This window comes from Podarcis filfolensis, assembly GCF_964270895.1.
Source record: "Podarcis filfolensis genome assembly, chromosome: 1".
Classification (NCBI taxonomy): Eukaryota; Metazoa; Chordata; class Lepidosauria; order Squamata; family Lacertidae; genus Podarcis; species Podarcis filfolensis.
In genome coordinates, this window is record NC_139604.1 from 90,306,321 (window position 1) to 90,321,348 (window position 15,028).

General features: G+C 44.5%; 1 protein-coding gene across 1 annotated transcript in view; it reads left to right on the plus strand.

Moving 5' to 3' along the window:
• Positions 1 to 2,911: 2,911 nt before the first annotated feature.
• PCNX1 (pecanex 1) overlaps positions 2,912 to 15,028 on the plus strand; it is a gene marked incomplete at its 3' end in the record, with an annotated part of 73,256 nt that continues 61,139 nt past the window's right edge. Inside the window, 1 exon segment of the mRNA XM_083590656.1 lies at positions 2,912 to 3,278. Within this exon segment, the coding sequence (XP_083446782.1) occupies positions 3,126 to 3,278 (153 nt within the window). The 5' untranslated portion in view covers positions 2,912 to 3,125.

A 15,028-nucleotide genomic window follows, 5' to 3' on the forward strand; every position in this document is an offset into this window, starting at 1 on the left:
GTGTCCCTGCCTTTCCTATATATTTCCTAGGGAAATTATAACTCATGTAACAAACAGTGAGTGTAGTGACTAAGAGGCTGAGCAATGAACAAGGAATTTAGTAGTCTGAGTATCCCCTCTTGCATGAAAACTCAGCAGCTACCCTTAGGCAAACCACTTTCTCTGCTCCTCAGCTTGTCATCTGCAATATGGAGATAATAATACTGACCTACCTTACTGGGCTATTGTAGTAAGTACAATATAATTTATGTGGAGTACTCGGAACACACACACACACACACACACTGTATATATGCTAAGTCTTATTAACAATATTATCACCAACAGTATACTAACAACAGCACTTGCATCAATTACATTATCCCCCAGCTGAAGTGCATCAGCTGTTAAGGTGGCTGGGGCTCCTTACAGGTGAGACGCCTGCGGCAATTATCCACCTCATTGCTCGCCCACCCACAAAGCTTGCCAAAGTGACATATGCTTAAAAGAAATGCAAAGGAATGATTTATGGCTCCTGAACTTGGTGATACAGTCTAGATTCAAAGCTTTTCCTCCAAGAAGTAAGGAGCAGAAGGGACTAAAGATGGATTCAGGCTGTTAGCAAAGGTGCCAGAGCACTCACAGAAACCATAGATCTTTGTTGCAAACATGCTTCCTTATAGGAATAATGCACTTGAGCTGGTCTATGGAGGGTATTCCCTTACCTGAGCTTTTGCCCATGAATATACTGTCCCAACACTCACAATTACTTTTATAACAGGAAACTGTCCAGTTATCATTTGCACCAGGCAAAAACACTCCTCTCCTCCCAGGCCTTTGGCTAATTAGGCAATCTAAAGCCTTTAAAAATGTGTTGGGGCAGGGAGTGTTATCGTTTTGTTTGTTACTATGTCTTTTTATAATGCAAACCGCCCTGTGATCCTTGGACGAAGGGCAGTATAGAAAGTTAATAATAAATCCTGTTTGCATCAAGCTGCCTTTTGTAGGATATTGTCCCTACATCCTCCCAGCATGGTGATCCTTGCTTAAAGGACTATACAGTGGTACCTCGGGTTAAGAAATTAATTTGTTCCGGAGGTCCGTTCTTAACCTGAAACAGTTCTTAATCTGAGGTACCACTTTAGCTAATGGGACTCCCACTGCCGATGCGCCGCTGGCACGCAATTTCTGTTCTCATCCTGAAGCAAAGTTCTTAACCCGAGGTGCTATTTCTGGGTTAGCGGAGTCTGTAGCCTGAAGCGTCTGTAACCTGAGGTACAGGAGTAAGCACCGCTTGTCACAAAATGGACTACAACTCTCATCATCCAGATTGGCTGGGGCAGATGGGATTTGGAGTCCACGCACAGCTACAGGGCCACAGGTGCCCCATCCCTGCAAAAAGAAAAAAGGGAAAAAAGTAATTGAGATACATAGGAATGTGGCAAGCAGATGCCCGAGGCTGGAAGACAGAACATTGTCCGGGGGGGCTCACCGCCCCGAAGCCACAGAATAAAGTTTCGAAAAGCGGGGCGGGCGCTCATCAGTCACTGCCGGGAACAGCAGCAGCTCAGCGACCGGACTTTTCATCGGGACAACCAGGAGCAAGTGTACGCAGGGCTGCCCTGTCGCCATGGCAACAGAGACGCTTCCCTGTGTTCTCGCAGGAGCACGCAACCTCGCGAGATGAGGGAGGGAGGCTTCGGGCGTCTGCGGCCGCTCTCCGAAAATATAACCGAGTTCGTTCATTCCTTCTAGTCTGATGAATCCAGTTCCGAGTGGAAACCCACGTTAGTCTTCAAAAAAATTCTGCAGGCTTCGGAAACATCCCCCTTCGGGGGCCTGGGGAAGCGGGGTGCCTCTGCAAGGGTCACTTTCTGCACAGGTGTAAAATCAACAGGGGATGTAGCCTCCGGGGAGATCTGGGGCTGCAATCCCAACCGTCTCTGCTGGGATTGCAGCCCCACATCTCCCAGCTTCTGGATCTGCTTCAACTAAGGAGTGACTATGAAAATGCAGTCATAGCTGTCAACTCCTCCCCCCTTTTTAAAGGGAAATTCACTTATTCCGAATAGGATTCCTCGCAAGAAAAGGGAAAAGTTGACAGCTATGAATGCAGTTTTGCCCATCACACTACAACCCTCAATGTTTGTTCAGCGTTGGCAGCTAAAACTCTGCGGTTGCACGGATCAAAAGACCAGTTTCAGCGGCCCATGCGAGGTGGGTGGCTGTGTCTCCGAGAAACTAAGCGGCAATCCTAACACCTCTTACTCCTGAGTCAGTCTCATTGGATTCAACAGGACTTGTTGCGGAATAGATGTGGTTAGGATCGCAGCCGTGTGTGTGTCTTCCGTATTTCGGCCCCAACTTTGGGGCAAAGCGGCAAAATAATTAAAATAATTAAAAACCAAAAAATGGCCGAAACTCAAACCATTGTTTTATTTTAAAAATTAAAAAAAAGACATTCCTCTGGGAGGTATTCGCTTGGCGGGCTTTTTCTGGCAGGAACTTCTGTCTTCTCACGGCTGAAAGCTTCCCCAGTGCTATGCATCGGGGCCAACAACAACAACAACAACTGAAACGCGGGGAAAATACGACGCGGACTCCGAGCTGTCAACCCAAGGCCGAAAGGAGCGACGTCTGTAATGCCTGCGCTTCTGGGTGCTTTGCTGCATCCCCAATGCAGCCCGAGAAACACGCCGTTGCCGAGCAGAGCCCTGGCTTGTGGCGGGGGGGGGGTCCCTCCAGCCGCTCGCCTGCTTCGCTTGGGGGCGAGCTAGAGAACGCGCTGAGCCGCCGGGGCGCCGCTCTTCGCCTCGGCGGCTCCTCGTCTCCGCGCGGAGGGAGACGCAGAGCCAGCTAAACGCGCGCAGGGTTGTCTGCGGCCTGGCCGCGAGCGCCGCAAGGGCCGCCGGTCCATGGGCAGCCGAGCGGCGGGTGCGCGCGCGCGCGACCCCGGGGCCCGGACGTAAGATGGCGGCGGCGTTGGCGGGGGGTGGGGGGAGGAGGAGAAGGCGGAGGAGGGGGTGGCGGCTCCTGTGGCTGTCGCGAGGCTCGGGCTGTGGAAGCGGCGGGCAGTTGTGGCCGTGCTCGCAGGGCGGATAGAGCGAGCGGGGGCTCGGGCCTGGCGGGACCCGGGCCAGGGCGCCATGGGCTCCCAGGTGCTGCAGATTCTGCGCCAGGGGGTGTGGGCGGCTCTGAGCGGCGGCTGGTACCAGGACCCGCACCAGGGCGCCGGGGTCAACGCGCTGCACCTCTACCTGTGGCTCTTCCTGCTGGGCTTCCCCTTCACGCTGTACATGGTGAGTGAGGGGCCCGGCCTAACTCTCCTCGGTCCCTGCCTCTTCCCTTCGGGGGGGGGGGTCTCCCTTCCCAGCCGGACTGCGCTGGCTAGCTGCCGCCCGACCCCCTCAGCCGCTCTCTCCCCTTCACCCCGCGTTTCCACTTTATTTCCGAGGCTTTTTCTGCGAGGCGGAGGGTGGTTCTGTTCCACAGGTACCGCTGCCAGTCCGTTCAGATGGAGCGCTTGCATCTGGCGCGCCTGGAAATGTGAAATCGGCCGAACGGGGAGGCTGCTTCTCCTGCCACTTAAAAACGTAAACAGAAAACGAGTAATGGAAATGTGACATCTGGCCCGTCGGGTGTAATGGCTCTTTGGTGGTTTCTCCCTTTTTTTTGGTTTTGGTTTTAATATACTGTAAGGGTTGATCCGCTGGTTTGGGGCCGCTTTATGCGCAACAGAATTTATGCACAAAAAGTGCTTTGTGTAAGTATGGAGGTGATGCTCCGTCTCTTGTGTAAATAGTAGTGGGTGGCAGTTTTACACGTGGGATCCTCTTGCTGTGTGTCTTGTGCCCTCTGAATCCTCTACTGGCTGCAGCTTCTCAACATGTGTACACTGCCCTGCACGCAGCAGCAGAGAAAGGCCTGTGCATAAATCACACCATTGCACATCTTTGCTGTGATTGTTATCGTTGTGGTCCCTAAAAGTACAGAAACAGCTGGAAGGGAAATTTTACTGCTAATGTTGCAAAATATATCTGTGAGGTCGGGTAGAAGATGTTCTCTCTTGCACAGAGAATACCACAGCTGGAGTTCTGATAAATACCCGAAGGTTCAGGCCCTGGCTACTCTTTTTATCTTTGGTTGTGCTGATGTCTGTTGCTAAGTTTAACTTGTATAAATGTGAGTTAAAAGGCTGAAGTATAGAATGCATTTATGTATGCCTTAGGTGGAATGTTGCCCTGGTAATAGCAAGTATAGGAACACTTGTCTTTCTTCTAATGTGGAGGGTCAGCACTTAACTATTGGGATAGGACAAAGATTGCACACAATTCTGAAAAGCTACGGCACTTTCTGCTAGTATGGTTTAAATTTGGAGCCATAACTTTTCAGATGTTTTTGGATTGCAACTCTTAGCCACTGGTCAGGGATGATGGGAATCATACTTGAGCAATATCTGGAGGGCCACAGTTTCCCTGCCCCATGTATACTGTGAGTTAATACGTGGGATGAATTATGTGGGATAGCAGTGAATCAAGTTCTCTTGCCATTTGATATTATATACATATTAAATTACTATTAACTTTGGTCCAGTCATATTAGCTTGTAGGCTATCTGTACAATGTCTGTCAAATCCATGGATGTGCCATAAATTTGACAAGTGCAGAGTTTGAGACTCTGCTGCCCAGTCCTGGCCCAGCTCCTTTGTCCCTTTATTCTACCTTAAGGCACCTGTCTCCATGATGTATGTTGGTAGTATGCAGGATGTTTCTGAGAATCTTTTTTTCTAAATGCTTGCCTGCTGACATAATGACACTAACATTCTGATGCCACTTTTGGTAATATAGTTTTCAGGAACCAAAATTATTAACTGAGAGTGTTACGGAGTAGAATGGGGAAATGGGCACCTCTAGCTAGGGCATTCATATAGTGATATTATTTCACCCCCACTTCCATCGATGACTTTATTTTGCCTACTATACATGAGAATCATTTTTTTGTCAGTGTGGTGTTGCTATGGCAACCAGACACTGATCACATTTCATTCCTGGTAAATTCAAGTAAACATACAAGGCAAAAGCTGACTTGTAAAAGATGTATGTGTGGTTCATCAAATGAGACTCCAGGGAGAACCCTGCATGAGCTTGCAACTACAGGAGTGAAGAGCTCAGTGCAAGTGTCTACTTGTTTCATTAGCAATTACTGCAGTTTGACAGGAGAGTAAACTCCTTGCAATTAAAAAAGTATTGGGAAAGGCTCCATGGCTATGGTTACATTTCTGAACTTCAGTCTTCTTGGCTTATTTCTTGTTATCACGTGTGTGGGGGAGGCTTTATCACATGATTGAAAGCAATATATTATTGGCAAGGAAATGGGAGACAGTGACAGCTCATGGCTTTCTATCCGAAGCTGTAATGTGTAATAGATGAGCAATCATAGTTTGCTTATGACTAAACATTTTCTAGCAAAAGCCATTTCTGAAAGTTGCCTTATCAGGCAACTTGTCTTTCTGAAGGATAGCCAAGTGTAACTGGGATCCAGTACTCTTTTGCTTCTCTGGTAATACTACAGACCATTAGAAATCAAACTGGCAATATGTTTTGGGTTGATTTGTACAGAATTTGATACATGTATTTGCCTCAGTATGTGCCCACTTGCAGTTAACTTGTGCTTGTTGTGTGTCTACATCTAAAAACTTTGTAGTAGCATAGTCGATGTGGGAAGGCTAGATGAGTAATACAAACATGCTGATACAAACAAACTGTTTTGTCAACCTTTGTACTTAACCACTCAAGACACAGGCTCACTGTGTGGTTGTGAGGGTTTACTGGTGTTGGGTGATCCTTAAGGAACTTTTGTGCGGCCTCCACACTCTTCTTAGCACCTCCCAGACTTAATGCTTCTTTAAAATGTGTTCTTTCTAGTTCTAGTGGAGAGAAGCATGAACCTCTAGAGTGGCATTTTGAAAGGCCTAATTAAGGGGAAAAGGAAGAACTCCTCCAAATGTGCTGTGTTTCTAAATCCAACAGTTTCAGTGTGGTCATGGTTTAAGGGATGATATCATAAGCACGAGCATTTTGCAGTGACAGTGTTTCAATTTCTTTTTTAGCCTTTTATATAGCAAGAAGACATGTATCAGCTGTTGCTGGCTCATTGCCCACTTTGTAAATGCAAATTGTTCTTGGTGCCTCAGTAGGAAATGCAAAAGATGTTGTCTGCCCTTCTCTTAAAACCTATTGTACATCATTGGAGAATGCTAACCCAAGCTACTGTGACCGTAGGAAGCTACCCTACACCATTAGATCATTGGTCTGTCTAGCTCAGTGGCTCTTCAGGGTTTTATATAGGGGTCTCTCCCAGCAAAGCATGTGTTCTACCCCTGAGCTTCAGTACACTGCCCCGAACTGGAGTCTGCATGGGTAGGATATACCGTATTTTTTGCTCTATAAGACTCACTTTTTCCCTCCTAAAAAGTAAGGGGAAATGTGTGTGCGTCTTATGGAGCGAATGCAGGCTGCGCAGCTATCCCAGAAGCCAGAACAGCAAGAGGGATCACTGCTTTCGCTGTGCAGCGACCCCTCTTGCTGTTCTGGCTTCTGAGATTCAGAATTTTTTTTTTCTTGTTTTCCTCCTCCAAAAACTAGGTGCGTCTTGTGGTCTGGTGCGTCTTATAGAGCGAAAAATACGGTAGTTTGTAAAGGCCTGCTTTGCCAGGAGAAAAATATACAAGGTGATGGAATCGAGTTGACATTTCAGAGCTGTTGCTGGAGCAATGACTGTTTTAGAATCCTCTTTCTTCAGATGCATAAGAATAATTATTGTTAGTCTCTTGTGCTTACAAATAAGGAAAAAGCAGGAAAATGATAATCTATTAGATTCTTTGGGGGGAAATAATTGTTGCATAGCCTTGGATGGTAACAGGAAATATATAGATATAGATCAAATTAGTTGTAAGTTAAATGGTTTGAATCATTATTGTCTGTTTTAACTTTTTCATATTTTGCCATGTGTGTAGTCTAGACATATTTTAAATAGATAGAACCACTGTGGTCATCTCATTCCTTACTTTTTGAAGTGCTGTTTACTGTAGGCATTCTGGAGCTGTGCCCTTGAAGCAGTTGCACAATACAGAAATATTTACAGCACATTTTTGAGGTAACTGGAGTCGTTTAGGATGTGGTTTGTGACTGTGTACAGGATTTGTTAGCTTCAAAATTACAGTTTCTCATTTTTCAAGCACATTTCAGGGTAAATCCCCCTGCCCCAGTTGGCACAGTGGCATAGACCAATAGCAAGGGTTGGTGTGGGTTTATTACAGCCCAAGCTCTGCCTTATTTGTAATAGACCCTTCCCACTATGAGTGGCAGTTTTAGCCATGCCTGTCTTTTGCCGTAAAGCCCTACTGTGTTGCTTATTGAGGGGCAGAATGAATGGGGCTAACTGCTGTACATGGGTGTGGCTATGTTGGCTGTTGCATAAGCAATATCCAGATGTGTGCCAGGAAGTGTTTCACCATTGTTGGTGTTTCAATTTGACTCACGTATTTTTTCTTTCAAAAAGGGAGTTGTAGGGGGCAACCCTTTAGAAGGAACAGTAGTAGGAACAATTTAGAGAATTCAGTACGCTCACCTGAAGTTTAGCTCAGTTTGATTTGATTTAATATTTGCATTCCACTTTTCCAACAACAAATTTTGCGCTCAAAGTGGCTCACAGTAATCACAATAGCATGAGGAAAAACAGACTTCCATAATTGGGTGTAGATTCTGTTAATAATATGAAAAGCCTGAAAAACTGTACAAAGGTGACTAAAGATTTTTATAATTGATTGAAGAGCTTTGTCTGCATTATAAATTGACTGTGTGTCAGTGATGAATAGAATCTTACCTGTGTCCTAGTAGCAGTTCCTATTATGCAAATATGTGGGAACCAGTGTACTGCTGTCAGCAGTTGTATAGCTGCATTGTACAGGTTACTTTGCTTCAAAGAATGACGAACGTTCCTGTAGAGTCATAATGTCACACATGGAGATGTATTGGTACAGAAATTCTTAATTAATCTCTAACTTGGCTGTCTTCGTTGCCATGTGCGGGCTAAGCAATTCTCAGCTTGTGTCCTCCCTTGTTTCCCCCACCCCTCCACCTGCTCATTGGCTACTCTTGGCCTTCCATATGAAGCAAAATGTGTGTGTGTGTGTATACTGAGCCAGTTTTGTTGGTTTGATGTTTGCTTAGGGCTTTTTATGTGCCTTTACATAAGTGCACAAAATGCTGCATTAGTTCTGTACATTTCTGTAAGTCTAAAAAAGTTTTTGAAAGGACTATATTTGGAAGTGGCAGACAAGCAGAACTCTTGTCAACAGAGTGGTAAAAGGAAATTGCATCATGAAAGCCTGGAGGTACATTGTCGGTGTAGGGATAGATCTTTGCTATGCTAACATAAGGTTTGCTTTGAGTTCTGCCACCCAAAGAAATGCGCAGACCCTTAATGGGTATGTTAAAGCTTCTCCAAACTGTCTTATAAAAAGCCTAATAAATAACTCTGATATTTAGCACACACAAATGTGTTATGTTTAGAAATGCTGGTTGTGTTTTCCCTCCCCCATTGTCCATTTCACATCAGCTGTTGACTTGTTCCCAGGCTACACAGACATAATGATGTAAACACACACACACACACACACACACAGAGAGAGAGAGAGAGAGAGAGAGAGAATTCAGTTTACAGTACTTTAAAATTGGATGCAGACAGAGGAAGGGAGTTGGCAGGGCATGAGAGGAAATTGGGGTGTAAAACTGGGAAAGAATAAAAATGTGTAGGGAAAGTAGAGGATCTCTATTAATGCAGAACTTAATTTGCAGGTTTAAATGGCTGAAGTGGCAAACCGAAAATAAGAGTCTTTTGGGGACAGCCATCTTATCTCCTCAAGAATGTCCCTGGGAATGATGCTACGTTATGACGTGGGGTCATTCCCAAGGGCATTCTGTTCCAGGAACGTGGCTGGAGCAGCTGCACCACTGCTTGAAGCAACAGCAAGGCTTTTATTAAAGTGAGAAGAGAGATCTCTTGGTGCATTTAAGGCAGACTTCCCCAGCCAGGTGTTTTGGACCCCAGCCAGCATGGTCAGTGATCAGGGCTGATGGGAGTTGTAGTCTGGAGGACACCGGGTTGGGAAAGGCTGATTTCAGGGTAGCATCATAAGATTAAAAATTCACCCTAAATTGCCAATTGTTCCTTCCAGTTTTGAAAGGGATATTCAGTCCGGAACTAGTAAAAAAAGGGAGGGGAACTTTATGTTTGTTTTTGGTGTATAATTAAAATTGCTAGGTGTTTCTGATAGAAAAGTGTGGTACAAATAAAATAACAGTAAAAGCACAGTACAAATGTATCTTGCATAGGGTTATGATCTGGGGATGGTTTGTATATACAAAAACGCTTATACTTGAACCATCCCTGTGTGAACATCGTTACCTTTCTGGAGCCAGTGCGGTGATTGGGCCTTGCCCCAGCCCCCAAGCAAAGGAGACATCTCACAAGAGCATCCCAGAGTGCAGTAAGCAAGGCAAAACTTAGAGCAAAAAGAGCTTTGAAACTCGCTGCATTCCATGCATTTAATATGTGTGATTCCAAACAACTGGCCTTCAACCATGTAAGGTTGAAATCACATTAAATGTGTTTAAGAGGTGATTGTAGTAATAATAGTTTGCCATTGTTTCCTGGAAAGCCCTATATGCAGCTTGGTACCCAGGCATTTAAAGAACCATCTTTTCTCATGTGAAACCTGCAGTTCATCAGGGACTGCTTTAAAGGTTCCCTTCCCCTCTTTGGAGGTTTGATGGGTGGTGACCAAGGAGAAGGCCTGGTCTGGCTATGGAATAACTTCCCAGAGATGCTTGCAGGGCACTTGCTTTATTTGCTTTGAAATTATTTGAATAAAGCTTTTTATCTGAGCATCAATACTGATTTTATTTTATATATAATAAATTGGTAATTGGTAAATCTTTAAGGTGCCATGTTTGCGGCAAAATACTAATACAGTGATCCCTTTGGAAACTGATTTTATTGTTGCTTCTGATGTTGGATTGCTGTTTGTGTTCTTCATATAATGTTTTTTCTTTCTTGTGCTTTCTTGAGTTTTATTGATAATTTGGAATTAAACTTGGCTAAGGAATAACTAATAACAAATATTGTGACAGAGGGAGAGTCTTTTAAATCTTTCCACACCAGCACATAATTTTATAAACCTGTAACACATTTTCCCTAGCTCATATTTCTTAAAACTAAATACCCATAAATATTTCATCTGTAGTGTCCCATAGATTGGCAACCTGAATTGTGCACATTAGTCCCACTGTGGTGCTGCCATACATTTATGTCACTGTGTTACGATAGTGGCAGCTTTATTTCCAGTTGTGTTCCTAGTACTGTACGACGTTTGCCTTTTCACCTCCTCAGCATATTTAGCTGATGTCTTTAGTGAACTGTTCGCTCTTGTTCCAAAGATCTTACTTGAGTAGCCATAACCAGCAACTTTTCCTTTCTCTCCCCTTTCAACTAACTCCCCCATCTTTAAAAGATTTCTTTTTCTTCAAAGAAGAAACTATGTAACTATGTTACTATGTCGAATGTCCAGACAATTTTCTTTTCACATATATGTTGAATTTGATACTGTCATGGGCCACTGTTTATCTGTATAAAACCCATCTTTAATCAGGTCTGGGTCAAAACCCCTCTTGTCAGGTCTATGACAAACACTTTTTCTTGAAGGTAAACTCGAGGGGTCTCTAATATACAGTGCTCCAAAAATAATTTAAAAAACAGAGATCAAACATTCAATTCTTAGACTCTGGGCTGAATAAATGTTTTGGATTCCTAAGCATCCTGGCAACGGCATACATGGGCTTTAAAAAAAATCCATGGCAACTTCGGTTTGACAACTTCAGTTTTGTTTATGAGCACTCTGAGGAACCTTTACCGTGTTGATTTGCATAATTAAAGGAGTTGCTGCATTTAAGTAGATATATCTCTGGGGGTGTTGAGGCAATTGGGTATTGCAGTGTTGTTTTCATCACCATGGTGCTTTAGGGCGGGGAGCGCTCAAGCTTGATCCAGTCTGGCAAGGTGAAGATGTTTCAATAAGTTATAAGGGGGCAGTCCTCCTAAGTCAGGGAAAGGGTTAATATGCAGGGGAGTCTAAGACTCAGAGCATTAAATTACTGGAGTGGTAAAGAGGTTGAATTATTAGTTACACATTTTAAAATGAAGGTTTAAGTCAAGGTACTCTTTGTGAATGAGAGATTGATGGCTGTTGGTGAAATCTCAATACAGAACATTAATCTATTAATAATAGATTTGCCAGAGCAATCTTGTTTACCAAAGAACTGATTTGCATGGCATGTTCAAGGCTTATGAGTAGCTTATATGGAAGTGCCTTTAAGCTTCACTTACTGGTGTGTCAACAGTATCCTTTTTGGAGTGATGCAACTGGAACTCTAAACCAGGGGTCAGCAAACTACGGTTCCCGGGCCGGATCAAGCCCACCTGGGTCCTAAATCTGGCTCGCACCATGAAGCTGGAACTCACCGTGAAGCTGAGACTCCTGGTGATGGCGATGGGAGGAAGAAGCCGAGCGGCGGTGTCTCTGCCAATCAAACACCGTGCCTGGTTTACTTCAGCGGAGTCATCCCCGTGCCGCGCTGAGGTAAACCAGGTGCGGTGTTTGATTGGCGGAGCCTCCACCGCTCAGCCTCTTCCTCCCGTCACCATCACCGCTGCGCTGGTGCTCCTATGGGCCAGAAAGCGGAGTGGACGAGCTCGCTCTGCCTATCCGCTTCACGAAAAGCAGCAGCAGCAGGGGTGGTGATGGTGGTGCACAGCCCCTGGGAAGGTAAGTGCAGCGCCTTCTTTCGCTAGGTGGGGAGGAAGCCTGTTTCGTGCCACTGCAGCCAGCCCTTCGGCAAATGAGGCAGGGGGCAAACCGAGAAGGTGGGTGGGGGTGGGGTGGGGAGGAGGACTACTTGCCCCCCTCGCAGTGTGCATTGGAATTTGTTTTTTTTAAAAAAAAAATAAAAAATATATAGCCCAGCCCTCCACAAGGTCTGAGGGACAGTGGACCGGCCCCCTGTGGAAAAAGTTTGCTGACCCCTGCTCTAAACAGTATTCCCAGTGTGGCCACACCATAGATTCGTATAATGTTATTATAATATTGTCAGTTTTGTATTCACTCCTTTGTCTAATGATCCCCAATAAGGGATTTTCCTCTTTCGCAGCTGTCACACACTGGGTCAACCCCAGTGTTCAAATCTCCTATTGTTATAGGCATGGTTTGCAACAGGGAATTTCTTTAATGCGAGCAGTTTCTGAGCTTTGGGCGCAGTATTGCGCCCAAGATTTGAGATTAAAACTGCCTTTGCTAGAAGGAAAGGAGGACCTTTTTTCTGCCTCCCCACTTCCAGCCACTCTCTCAAGACTGGAGAAGAAACCCTCATAAGAATATTAGGAGGGCGGGCAGGAGAAGTATGGCCTTTTTTGCAGTCTTCAGATGAGGACTAGACCACGTGAAAAATGAACATAAGATTTTAGCCGCAGTTTATTATTTTTCAGCTTTGTATTCTTGTTATAAAAAAAGTGCGCCGGCCCTAGACACTCCATTGTGGTGCCCGTAACCTAGGTTTAAGGTACCATTTATCTCCTAGCTTTCTTATCTCAGTTTCTAACACCGGTCAACCCTGAACAATTTGGTGTCATCAGCAAACTTGGTTACCTCACTGCTCATCTAATGATGGATCATTTAACTGCGGAACAGTCTCCCTCGGGAGATAGTGGACTCTCCTTCCTTGGAGGTTTTTAAGTAGTGATTGGATGGCCATCTGTCAAGAATGCTTTAGCTGAGTTTCCTGCAATGCAGGGGGCTGAACTAGATGACCCTCGGAGTCCCTTCCAACTAGTAAGATTCTAGATTCTATGAGCAATGTCAATCTCTGGGCAACTCCACATTCTCTACACCTGTAGATATGTTACATATTTCTACACCACTTGATTTTTAAAAACTTCAAAGTGGTTTACAAAAGATAAAACAGTGAACAGTAGTTATGTTGAACAAATTTCAGTAATGTTTCCCCCCCCCCCCATTGCAACATGGACATCTTTTTATTTGCAACATAGTATTGTTTAAAATATAATCACGGAAACTTATTCTCTCCAGTTTCTGCAGAGCACTAACATTTTTATTATTCAATTAAAATATTATTTATTATAAAGACATCTGAAGGCAGCCCTGTTTAGCGAAGTTTTTAATGTTTAATGCTGTATTGTGTTTTTAATATTTGGTTGGGAGCTGTCCAGATTGGCTGGGGAAACCCAGCCAGATGGGCAGGATATAAATAAATAATTTATTATTATTATTATTATTATTATTATTATTATTATTATTATTATTCTCTTCATACCTTGCATGAATCTCCTGAATTGTCTGACTCATTTCTAGGCTTTCTAGCCTGTAAATTTGAAGGTACCTAACAGTAATTTGTGTGTTTCTATTCTCATATAAATGGGATGTGGGTGGCGCTGTGGGTTAAACCACAGAGCCTAGGACTTGCCGATCAGAAGGTTGGTGGTTCGAATCCCTGCGATGGGGTGAGCTCCCGTTGCTCGGTCCCTGCTCCTGCCAACCTAGCAGTTCGAAAGCACGTCAAAGTGCAAGTAGATAAATAGGTACCACTGTGGCGGGAAGGTAAACGGCGTTTCTGTGTGCTGCTCTGGTTCGCCAGAAGTGGCTTAGTCATGCTGGCCACATGACCTGGAAGCTGTACGCCGGCTCCCTCGACCAATAAAGCGAGATGAGTGCCACAACCCCAGAGTCGGCCACGACTGGACCTAATGGTCAGGGGTCCCTTTACCTTTTTATTCTCATATACAGTAGTACCTCCGGTTAAGTAACCCTCTGGTTACGTAAACTTCGGGATGCGAAAGTGGCAAACCTGAAAGCATATTACCGGGTTTTGCCGTGCATGCATGCACAGAAGCGGTCTACCGCCGCATGCGCAGCAGTCCTCGGGTTGCAGAAACCTCGGGATCCGATCGGACCTCCGGAACGGATCCCGTCTGCAACCGGAGGTACCACTGTACACCTATACTGAATAAATATGCAAGGCAGTGATCTGCAATTTTTGACTGGCTTTGCTAACCAAGCCACCAATTGTGGCTGTCAGGTTCCTCCCTCCTTCCCTGTTCTGATTTGGACCACTGTCACTGAGCAGTGGTTGAGGAAGTCCCCCCTGTAGAAAAGAGAGCTTGGCCTATGATCTTGGCTGTTGCTGGGCAGTACAACTTGAAGTGCTGCTGTTGAAAAATATGCCCATCATCACCCTTCCCTAACTCAGAGCAGGAAAAGGGGGAAGCTGCTTACTGTGTAGCAGAGGTACATGTAATTATAAAGGTGCAAATATGACCTTGGTGGAGAAACAGCAATGTTTAGTAGTGGCTCAGAACTCTTTAAGGGGTTTGTTATTGATGAAAAGATTTATTTGATGCACCAGTATGTGCTTGAACTTTTTATATACAGACATTCAATAGTTTTTACTGATCCTTTAAAAATCAAGACTATGGCTCATGTTAAACACAGAAATGACTGCTAGGTCTGTAGAATTCTATGTCCCTTTGTACAGTATCTGAAAAGTTTTGTAATGATACCTTATATATGGCTATAACACTGCAGTAGATCATAGTGGTCCAGATGTGTAGCCTAGAACAGGTCTGCACTAAAGCCTAATTGGGCTGCTTTGTTGAGCGAGATGAATTGTTCCAATGTTTAATGTGGCTGGAAGCTTGTCCAGTTGCTGCATCTTCAGAAACCTACAAAGTACAAAGATAAAATGAGGCAATCATTATATTAAAATTTCTTAAACCTGTTCAATTATGATAGCTTGATCTTCTCTTCTGTTCCACGCACTTATTATTAAACTCTCCTTGCCACTGGAATGTTTAATTGGTTATGTTTTCTTACACTTTTATTTATTGCTATATTCTTAGTTGTGTGTGTAACAAGACAAAA